Source organism: Pavona decussata, unplaced genomic scaffold (genome assembly GCF_977016875.1).
Source record: "Pavona decussata unplaced genomic scaffold, jaPavDecu1.1 SCAFFOLD_48, whole genome shotgun sequence".
NCBI lineage: Eukaryota > Metazoa > Cnidaria > Anthozoa > Scleractinia > Agariciidae > Pavona > Pavona decussata.
In genome coordinates this window covers 1,205,649-1,216,875 of record NW_028145470.1, presented here as the reverse complement: position 1 = coordinate 1,216,875, position 11,227 = coordinate 1,205,649, and the positions used below count along the sequence as shown (strand labels likewise).

General features: G+C 38.6%; 2 protein-coding genes across 2 annotated transcripts; one reads left to right on the top strand and one right to left on the bottom strand.

Annotated features, from left to right (window-relative positions):
• The first annotated feature begins 2,108 nt into the window (after nucleotides 1-2,108).
• Nucleotides 2,109-6,976, top strand: LOC146481665 (uncharacterized). The gene is made up of 5 exons (XM_085107744.1): nucleotides 2,109-2,543; nucleotides 3,140-3,554; nucleotides 4,516-4,710; nucleotides 5,688-5,881; nucleotides 6,716-6,976. The coding sequence occupies exons 1-5, from the start codon at nucleotides 2,307-2,309 to the stop codon at nucleotides 6,935-6,937; spliced, it is 1,263 nt and encodes a 420-aa protein (XP_084963870.1). The 5' UTR covers nucleotides 2,109-2,306; the 3' UTR covers nucleotides 6,938-6,976.
• A 307-nt stretch (nucleotides 6,977-7,283) lies between these two features.
• LOC146481664 (protein N-lysine methyltransferase METTL21A-like) lies at nucleotides 7,284-11,200 on the bottom strand. The gene is made up of 2 exons (XM_085107751.1): nucleotides 10,444-11,200; nucleotides 7,284-7,941 (listed from the first exon to the last, which is right to left on the bottom strand). Exons 1-2 carry the CDS (start codon nucleotides 11,080-11,082, stop codon nucleotides 7,864-7,866), a joined length of 717 nt encoding a protein of 238 aa, XP_084963877.1. The 5' UTR covers nucleotides 11,083-11,200; the 3' UTR covers nucleotides 7,284-7,863.
• Nucleotides 11,201-11,227: the final 27 nt, after the last annotated feature.

Genomic DNA, 11,227 nt, shown 5'->3' with positions numbered 1-11,227 from the left:
TCACCCTGTCACGTAAGATGTTACCAGCTCACAGCTGAGATCGAATAAGCTTGAATCTGGTGCCTGCAAAAGGCTTTAGTGCGCGTAACGTACGATCGACCTATGAATCCGGCATTCCGTTAAGTTCTTTATCAGAAACTAGACGTTTCTCAAAATGAAGTCTTCTGATATTATCTTGCCATGAACTATCCGTTCGCACTTGTACGTAGGAAAACGAGATCACAATGAGGTCTCTTTGAAATAGATAATGGATAACGCGGGGCTTGACCAACGATCTAGGAAACTACAGTATTTCACAGAACCAGAATGATTAGATGGCCCTTACCGCACCACGCTGAGAAAATACGAATATAATTTGGGCAGAGAAAGGAAACTTGAAAAAGATCTTTATATCTTTCTCGATTTACATCAATTTAATTTCAATGAGGAGCAAATTTGTAATCAAAATTTTGGACGATTCCCTTACCGCCTTGTGAGCTTTGTGCATCTTAGTTACTTCTCCCTAGCATAATCAGAGCAAGCTTGGTTATGATATTCTGCGGAAAGTAATTTGTGTTGAGAGCTTGGAAATGAAACTTTGTATGATATTATCAGAAGCTGTTAAAGGAGTAAATTATGCTTAAGGCTAGCAAGAGACCATATATAGTCTCTTGAGCTTGGTCAGAAAAAAACGGTACAGTAGTAGTGTACAGTACCAAGTGCAATAACGAGTTTTTTGATAACAGGATTTTGTCTTAAAAAAGACTTCGTCATTCACTGTCGAAAGGGTATGTATATGTGTCTACAAATGAAGAAATCTTTGTTAAATTTATTGTTCAGAGTGCAAGCACCATCCTCGTGTGATAGATTTAGACAGAGGGAAAACATTGGCAAAAGGCAATGTCCATTGCATGAATTTTTTTCGTAAGTCCTTATTCAGCAGTCAAAGACCCACACCAATTCGGTAGATCAGTAACTGCATTTATGTATAGCTCCAACAAACTGAGTCAATCACAGCAGAGAGTCACTCTGATATGTACTAAAAAAGGGCAACATGGTATAAATACATTTAAGAATTCGGGAAAATATCCACGTTTTGTAGTCAAGCTAGTCCAGCAGATCGTATTGCATACAGTTTAGAACCGGAACAAAATGTTACCGCAAAAATACATTTGAATTTGTAAACGGTGGCAGTTCTTTCCGTCCAAATATACTGAATTTTGTCATTTTATGATATATATTTGATTTTCTGTCGGAAAACTTGATCCCTGATCCCCTCGCAGCACTACTGATCCCAATCCCACGGCTTTCCGCGGGCCTGAGATCCCAGATCCCACCCCACTTTTTGCCCTTGATCTCTGATCCCATATACCTCGTTACGACCCTGCAATAAAAACTATATACAATGTGTTATTATAAAAGTCTTGCTCGCTGGCAGTGAAGAGCGGGTATTTTTTCCCAGGAACGTTAAATAGTAACCAAGATTGACGTAGGGACACTCAGCTAGTGTTGAGTGCAACATACGATTAATTTTCTCTAAAAAACGGGTCGTTGGGTTGTTTTTGTTAAAGGAAACAAACCTTTATAAAACGGTCAATATAAAGAAGAACTTCTAAGGAATGCTCGACAGTTTAAACAATATCGAAATGCGATATTTTAATTTAAAGTGAGCCATTCGTTTACAAAGGCGAAATCTTGTCCTTGAAAAACTCCTCAACTCCCAAAACCAGGAAAACCCACGCACGAATTCCGCGGGACCAAACGAAAAACCCCGTGTTCTAGTTCCCCACCCTAATTAAATTAGCTCACTCTCCGGGTAAAATCGACCGTCAAATGCCCAGGATATTCGCGCTACTAGCGGTACTTCGTGATTATTTCTGAGAACTTGTGCAATGTGGCCAAAGTATCCGGAAACTAAATTAATGGGAACCGCGGCTATCAAGCTCAAGTAAGAGGAAATCGAGAATCAAAAAAAAATTCACCGTCGTGTGCTCATGTTCTCCACAAAACCTTGAATTTCGTCCAGCCTGGCTGGCGTGTTTTTCTTGTCGCGTGCGCGGGGTCCGGCGCGGGTACTTCAAAGCGTTGGTCAGCAGGCAATTCCATTCAACAGGTATTGCTTCAAGTAATATTGTTCTGTAGAGTTTGTTTCCCGTTGGCTTGTTCCACGGCTCCGAAAGACGTGCTGAAAAATGTTTCTCACACCAGATGTTCTCGCCTCGATTTTATAATCAACACTTTCAATACTTTCAACACACTGACGGTTGCAATACGCTGGCCTTTATATTCAGGCCTTACTTTATTTGCCGGCCGACGTTGCTTCTAAGATGTTCAGCTCAAACGCTGTTCTCGTTTTAATTTCATTTGGAGTTTGTTATGGAACCAGAGAGCTTCATTGCAATCAAAAGAACTGTGGTGAATCAACAAACAAGTACAAATTTGCACAGAATATTGTTGAAGAAAGTCCATACATGATTTCCCCAGAAGATTTCTATTACAAGTTTGTGGCTAAACACAGGCCGATTGTGATGAGAAAAGCTGCAAGCAACTGGCCAGTACGCAAGGTACAATTCAGAATAGTTTTTCTATATTTATTATCCTAGCTTTTTATAAAAGATCATCTTTCAATAAGTTAACGTTTATTCAATTCCTAACCCCACCCCACCCCCTTCTCCTGCAGCCTAAAAAATTGATCCTTAGCTTGTAGAAAATTTATATTTTGGCAATTCAAAATAGTTTTTCTATATTTTTCATCCTAGCTGTTTTTAAAGTATCACAGGTTAATAAGTTAACTCAACGTTTTTCAATTCTTAACCCCACCCCACCCCCCTTCTCCTGCAGCCTAAAAAATTGATCCTTAGCTTGTAGAAAATTTATATTTTGGCAAGTCTATGGAATACCAAATAAAAGCCCCCAACTCTCAACAAATTGAATCCTAAAACCAGTTAAAACTAATTCTCCTTAAAATATTCATTCAGTTTTAAGCCGACAGGTGTTGAGATTTTAAAGCTAATGTTGTGTTACCAATTTTTGGAGAGTATAAATATGGTCATGGTCATGTGTGTATTGACTACTGTTTGCACATGAGGGAAATATATTGATACCAGAACTAGATAATGGTGCAATAACATTAAGTTCTATTTTTTCTTATGTATGTTAGACATGGACAGGAGAGTATTTACTTCAATCACTCAGCAATGGCTCACAGTTTTCAGTAGCAAATGGAATCAACAAGTTCCCTTTTGGCTCAAAACTGTTCCTTTCAATCAAAGAATTCTTCTCAAGATCTCAACAAGAAGACCTGATCCTATTTGATAAACCAACAAACCAGATGCTTGATGACATCACAGCTCCTCTTTGTTTAAGATGTTGTCAGTTTATGGAGAAGATGAGAGTCTTATACTGGTTGCGGCAATACAAAAGCAAGGCATCAACACCTTTGTTTTTCAATCCACATGAACAAATACTTGCTGTTTTGAATGGTAGTGCTCAAGTAACACTGGTTTCTTCTTTATATTCTGAAGAACTTCCCGCAGATGATAATGAGTTACTGGCAATTGCTGGGTCTAATGAAGGTAAACACAGAATGCACTTTGAACTCTGTTTAGCAGTTTTCAGTTGAGTGTTGAAAGTAATTCACATTTGCTTTGGTTTTCCTTTACAGTTACTCTCTCAATCAGTGAAAAACAAACCCAAAAAAGCCAGAAGTGATCTCTGATAAATTGCTAGATTCTCCTTCCAAATTGCATTGTATTTGCTTTTGAAATAAATGGAGAATTTACATTGGCCAAGTTACCTGATAAACTCTGTTGATAACCTTGACCAAACATTTGTTTTCACTCCTCACCAATGCAGCAACAGCTTCTTTAGAAACTAACCACCTTAAGTTAATTCATTTGTGTTAAAAGGAGTTCACTGTGCATGTGTTTGTATTTATATCACCTCTCCAGAAATGCAACCAAGGACATTTGACTTAGGATCTTAGGAGATTCGTGAAAGACAGAATGATCAAGAAAATAATGAATTACGGTATTAATTTTTCAATTGGTGATTAAACTCATCACCAATAGATGAGTGTGGAAAAAGGTGCCTGAAAGTTCTGTGGGAGCCACAAGTGAGCATGGGAGGTAACCATGACAACCCTGTTAGTGGCAACCACCAGGTACTCCATCACACGGAAGTCTCAGTGGAAAAAATTAAATACAGGAGCACAGCCTGGCTTTTCCACAGCTGTATGCGCAGAACAACGCAAGAAAAATGGTTGACGTCAAAAAGGGGAGCTGTAAATTTACTGAGGCCCTGGGAAAATGCTCATCCCACCTCGGATAATTTAATGAAGAGGCCACTGGCTAGCATTGTCTGGAGTTTAACCTTGCCTAAATTACATTTTGCCCCATATAAAATTCAGTTAGGACTTCAGTAGAGTAGCATGATTACCAGCAAAAATGCAAGGGTCCACATGCCCAAAGCCTTCCCACTAGATCTGTTACTGTAGATTGACATAATCAAAGCAATTTTTTTGTTACTTTCTTTCAGACATTCTCTCAAAGCTCTCATCAGAAAACATTCCACACTACACTGTTGATCTTCACGAGGGTGACTTGTTATACATTCCTCAAATGTGGTGGCAGCGTGTAACATTGATGGATAATCATAACCTGTTTGTCCAGTTTTTGTGGCCATCTAGGATACCAAGAGATGATCATATTCAATTTTCATCAAAGACAAAAGGTAATTCACAAATAGAGAGCTTAAAAGTCATCCAAAGCATAACAAATAAAGTCATGATGACAGTTTCTACAATAATTATTTCGTGAACACTGTAAGTTTGTATGTTTACTTTACAACACACGATTAAAACAGAACTCAACTCGTTCAGATTCAGATTCAAGACAATTCTTTAACAGGTCAGTGGATTTTTACAGAGGTTTTTACAAGACTTACCAAATATGTACAATTAGGAAAATGGTCTTAACCCTTTTGCTCCCACTGGGAAATGCCGTATTTTTGGAAAATGGCAACAGTGAACCCTTATACCAAAATAACCAACTGAAAGGTTTTGTCTAGGATATTGCCTATATCATTCAAGCCAGACATTTAGGAAATAAAAGATTAGATTGAAAAGTATCCAAAACAAAAAAAGAAAATAATAATTAAAAAACCTTAAAAATATGTCATTTCTCTATATATTGAGTATACCCCTAAACTGTAGCTTAATTTTCAGATCTCATTGCGTAGTTTCTTGTCAAATGTCGACTTGGTGAAAAAGTTTCAAAAAATGGAGGGGTGGTTAAACATGTCTGGTATAGAGGGGGAAGGTGCGGAGGGGGGAGGGGGGGTTAAAATTTTATGCTAAAATCAATGTACAGATCTCGTCAAGATCTGTTTGGTGTCCAAATTTGATATGAATTGACCCAATAAAATTTGAGCAAGTAATGGCTTTTTGTACCATATGGCACTCTTGGGAGTGAGAGGGATAACAAGTTTGTTTGAAGAGAACCCACCTTGTCTGGGGTAGTGCAGTTATTGAAAACACAATTTCCGTTTACCGGTATGCTCTCAGCCCTTCAAAAATAATTATTCACTTATATTAATTTGTTATATTTCCAACTTTCAACTGTTCACCAAAATCACTGGTTGAAACGATATTAGTTATCAATCAGTAGCTGCTATTGAACAACATCACACCAAATCTTTTCCATACTTAGATACGCAGCTATCTAACATACAAGAGTCATTGAGAAGCCTACTGAGGAAATATGAAGAGAGATTTCTGGCCATGGACGTACCATCACTGGTTTGTCCACAGCAAGACATGAGAATGAGTAGCTACACATTTGAGACTGGCAAGATGAGTAAAGAAGACTATGCTACAATCCACGATGGCCCGGATTTTACTGAGGTACAAAAATTTATTGCATCAAGTAAACATGTATTGGATTCACTCTGACAATTAAGGACTAGTATTATTTTGAAACATCGGCTTGCACATCTGATCTCTTAATGTTGGCCAAATTACCTTTTACAATAACTGTCAAAATTCCTGGTTGCTAATTGGCTCGTAGCTATTGTCTATAAGAGTACAGGCAATAAAAATGATGTCAGGTGCAGGTGTTTCTATAGGAGCAGGCAACCGGCGAAATTCATCAGCTATATCAAGGAAATTGACCTAAATTTGCCGCCTACTTTCTCCGAAATTAATAAAATTAGAGTAAAATTGAACTTCCATTAGCCGCCTACTTTGCAGTTTTTGCTGTCTGCTTAAAAGCTTACTGAAACCTCTGCAGATGTAATGCCCACACTTTCTCGATGGAAAAAAGCCAATTCTGTTTTTTGTTATGTTATTGTCAGTAACAAACTTATTAACAGCAAAATTACGTCATAAAATCTTTAAAACTTGGCAGTGAAACCAATCACCTGTGGCTTGTGGTTCCACTTGAGTTTTGAACATTAATTTTTATGACATCATTTTATGGTCAATAAGAGTATGGACCATAGAAGACTGCTATCAGTTTGTTAATATTATCAGCTCAGTTTATAAAACCAAATATATTGCTTATTGGCAGGCCAAAGTAAGTCTGCGAGAGCCCTTGCAAAATAGATTCCCAAATTTCAGAGAATTCCTAGGAATTCATGACCCCTGCAAACCCCATAAAAGCTTGTCGTTGCCTTTACTGTTCAGTCTACATAGCCTGACTGACACTAATGTCATTTGTATACAAATTGAATTTTTCAGAGTGATTTCTGCAACTTTGATGCATCAAACAAAGAAAATCCCTGCAATTTTGGCTCCTGTTTGGAAGATACAGAGAGTACTAAATGTATTCGTTACATTCTGGATTATTGCAATCAATGGGAGGATCGTGGTTGCATTATTGAATTACCTCAAGTGTTAAATAAGGTTGGCAAGGAGAGAATGGAACACATTACCACCATGAAGTCACCTTACAATTTGTAAAACTTTAAATATTGATTAATAAATTCAAGGTTAACAGTTTGTTTGAACCTCAGTGTGGTTATAAACATTTCATTCACAAGGGCACCCTTACTCTAAACAGGAGTGATCAATATGAACTTTCTCCTTACATTATCAATGCATTTTCAACCAGCAGGTGATGAGAATGAAGAAACTCATCAACTAGGTGATATTATTTGACATTACACCAACTTTAAAGAGAAATATATGGCAGTCAGTGAGGAGAATTAACATCCAGATCATGGGAGTGAAAGGGTTAAAAGCATCTAATGTATGTGAAATATAAAACAATAACAATGACATAGGAAAGTATCAATAAATTAAACTTGCCCAGTTTTAGTACGCACTGTGGATAAAACTTCGGTAAAATTCCTGCCAATATCTGCAGAAGGACTGGTCTTGGAAGTCATTGAAACGCGAAGCTCTTATTGATTCAAGTGTGCTCCTTAGTTCTTCCCTCCCCATTGCTCCATTATTTTTCCTTATCGACCCAATTTCTGCACATTCAAACAGTGAAAAACACACAAATCCCTACCGAAATACACACCGATTCATCTTGGGCAAGCCCTAGCCGCATGTGTGATACAAATATCAGGTTCTTCTACCATAGACTAATCAGCTTTAGAAGGGAGAGTGTCATTTCTCTTAAAATTTCAAATAAGCAGTTTTTGAAAACCAGGTTTTACAAAACAGTTTTGGAAGAATGAAGAGCAGAGATGAGGTGCTAAATCATGTTTTTTAATTTGGTGGGATAGTTTTGTGCAGTTCACATGAAAAACTATAGCTTTAGTGTGTCACAAATGCTGGGCCCAGTTTTTTGTTGAGCCCACATTGACTTTCTTTGCCTTTAATATTGGCAGCTGGATGATGATGAAAGACAGATTTCTTTCTTAATTATTGAGCTGCAATCAACAAACTTTTAATTTAAATTCAAGGATCTTGATGATGTCATCTTGGTATTTTGGATGCAGTTGATTCCTTGGAACCTAGAAGATGGAGTAATATTTCATTAAAAAAAGAATATTGCCATTTGCCGGTTAGTCTTTTAAATTAAGGTACATGTATTCTTTGCATTGCTTAACCCTATAAGCCCTAACAGTGATCAGCACTATTGTAATATCAATGCTTATTCCTAGATTTACAGTCACACAATAATCAAAAACTGCACAGCAACAGCATAGTGTCAATATTTTACATGAAATGGCTTTTTTCAGCATGCAGACCTATTTTCATGTGCTATAAAAGATAAAACATCCCTGCTCTAATTAAGCACCCCATCTCTAACAAGTTCCCTGTTTGGAGGTCCTATTTTTTCATAAGCTCCACCCCCCCCCCCCCCCCTCTACAACACACCCTATGAATCAATCTTTATTATATGTTTTACCAATTTTTTTTAGCTAATTGAAGAGACTGCAATAGCGAAAGCTGATCAAGGCGGGCAGTGAAAGAGAAAAAGAAATATAACATATATTTAACAGACATAAACACACTACAAGAAACGAAGCAGTACAATGTAAGAGATCAAAAGTAGTTACATTTATATATATACCCTCTACTTCCAATGTTGGAAAACACAAAAGAGAGACTTCAAAACTCAGGCACACCAATGGTCAGAACGTCAGTCAGTTCATTAATTTAAAACCTTGGTCTTCAAATTATGTGCAGAAATATTATTGTGCCAAGCTAAGAATGACGAAAACTTTTGAATGCAGAGGTCCACACAACGCAGGAATTAAACTTGCTGGTAATTTTGCCGGATCTCTCTTGTGAAAGACCTCGTGTCAGGCGTCACTTGAACGTGAAAATACAAAACTGAAAGCAAGGCTGGCACTACGGCAAAGGGCAGATTTATTAGTGGCCACTAATAAATCTGCCCTTTGCCGTAGTGCCAGCCTTGCATTCAGTTTTGTATTTTCTAAGAATGACATTGTAATGTATGACTCATTACTGCTATGTTTCGGTCAATAAATTATTGTAGGGAAGCATTTTGGAAAGGCTAATTAAGCTTTTCTTCCTTCTCTATTGAGCCTTCCTTCCCACCCCCTCTTCTTAACCCTTTAACCCCTAATGTCAAAGAACAAATTCTCCTATCTTGTCTCCATACTTTTCTTCAAAAGTACTGATTAAGATAACAAGAAAATTCACCTTGGGTGATCATATCCTTAATTCCCATGGCCTCATGGGTTGAATAAGCATTGATATTACAAGGAGAAATTTGATGTTGATCACTTATGCGCCGATCAACTCGAAACTTCAACATCCCCCCCCCCCCCGCCCCCCCGGGCAAACCCCGGACATTTGAACTTTTGAAGATTGGATCGTTCAAATTCCCGCCCCCTCGGGCCAAAATGGAGTTCAAATACCCTACCTTATTGTCGGATTTGTCTGTCAAATGCCCCTCCTAAAGAACAATCGTTGTCGGCTCTTGTCATGAGTCACTACAAAAACCACAACTTTAACATTGAAACTAATGATTGGAAATTGAATTTATTTTTAAAAAAGTCGGACAATGTCAATCAGCAAGTGTAAGCTGTTCTAACTCCGAAACACGGCAAAGGTTGTTAAAATGAGTTAGCCGGCTACGTAGACTGTTCGAGTGGCAGGGTATTTTTCAGTTTAAGCCAAAGCGGCGGTTTTTCATTCGACGATGTTTTTTTTTTTTTAACTTTCACTGCTGTTTTATGGCTATTCTTAAAACCTCTGCAGACACAAATGCAGGAGAAAAGCGCAGCTTGACTCATTGCATAAAAAACTACATCGTTTAAAGAACTAGAAATACATGTTAATTAGTTAGCAAGCTACGTAGAATGTTGTTCGAGTGGCAGGATATTCTGCAATTTAAGCAAAAGTGGTTTTTCACTTTCACTATTCACTGCGGGACAAAGCCACAGCTTGACTCATTGAATAAAAAATCTACATCGTTCATATACAATCTATAAAAATAATTAAAATTTAAGCACTCTCACTTTTGAAGACCTTTTTTTGTAATGCTGTATCTCTTCCTTTAAACTCTTCCATCTCGTCCAAACGCGTGTTTACAGCTGTTAGCGAACTCGGCGCCCCCCCCCCTCCCCCCCAAAACAGCGATTTGAAACCTGACACTTTCGGTTCAATTTTCGCCACCCCACCCAGGCAAGGTCAAATTCCCCACCCCCGGGAAGGCCTTACCCGTCAAATTCCCCACTCCCGGGCACAGAAAATAGTCAAATGCCCGGGGGGGGGGGGGGGGGGGGAATGTTGAAGTTTTGATTTGATCGGCGCATTATAGGGCTTACAGTGTTAAGCTAAAAATAAATAAACCCCTGCACTGGGGACTTCATAGAGATTTTACAGTTCCTGAAAGACAAATTATACCTTTACAAGTCTTACTTGAGTCAGTACAAAGTTCTGCACCAAAAAAAAAAAACACAACTCCCAACCATAGGCATTAAAACACTTCACTTTCACCACCACCCCCCCCCCCCCTCCACATACCCCTGGGCACATACCTCATTGCATAGATATCCTTGCTCTGCTAATGTATTAACAAATATCTCTTCCCCTCCGCGATTTCTTCCCATTGAGACGAAAACGCGTGAATCTCTATGGGTTAACTTTGGAATGCTCTGAGCCAAAAGTAATGAGTCATTTGTCGAATAGAGAACTTCTGCAGCTAAAACCAAATCGAACAAGCCATCTTTTGTCAACTCAGTAGTAATGTTGCCCCAGGAATATTCCATAACCTGGATTTTGCTTCGATCAACTTCAGGAACATTCGAAGACACGTTATTTTTAAGAGTTTTGACACAACACTGTTGATCCGTAAGTAGGGTCATTTTCGCCCCTAACAAACAGAGATAAATCCCTACAAGACCACAGCCAGCACCAAGTTCTAGCACTCTACACATCTGTAAGTAATCTGAAGGGAAAATCTCTTGATTGTCGAACATTTTAGCGAGTGCAATGCTTCCATCCCAGACTGTTGTCCCCAATGCGCCATAACTCTGCTCAAGTTTCAGGAAGGATTTCTTGGAAAACGCCTGACTAGCTCCGTTAGTTCGTTGAGTACTCTGTACGTTGTCTACCTCTAATTCAAAAGGTTTTTCAAAGCGCTGTTTTTCTGGTTTATACTCTTGTCTAAGCCACATTTTGTCACAAACTGCAGAAGCCGCCAGGCGACAAACCAGCAGTGTAACCAAGCCAAAAATTTCATTCCCAGTACCGCACTGTTTCTGTTTCGCGGGGCTTTCGCGTTCCCGCGCGGCACTTCGTAGACCCTCGCGTGTGGAGCCG

Bases quoted from the DNA above. Each gene is read 5' to 3' on its own strand.
- LOC146481665 (XM_085107744.1), top strand. From the start codon at position 2,307: ATGTTCAGCTCAAACGCTGTTCTCGTTTTAATTTCATTTGGAGTTTGT. The intron at 4,711-5,687 runs GTAATTCACAAA...TTCCATACTTAG, and splicing joins ATTTTCATCAAAGACAAAAG to ATACGCAGCTATCTAACATA. The intron at 5,882-6,715 runs GTACAAAAATTT...TGAATTTTTCAG, and splicing joins ATGGCCCGGATTTTACTGAG to AGTGATTTCTGCAACTTTGA.
- LOC146481664 (XM_085107751.1), bottom strand. From the start codon at position 11,082: ATGTGGCTTAGACAAGAGTATAAACCAGAAAAACAGCGCTTTGAAAAA. The intron at 7,942-10,443 runs GTATGTGCCCAG...TCCATCTTCTAG, and splicing joins AAGGATATCTATGCAATGAG to GTTCCAAGGAATCAACTGCA.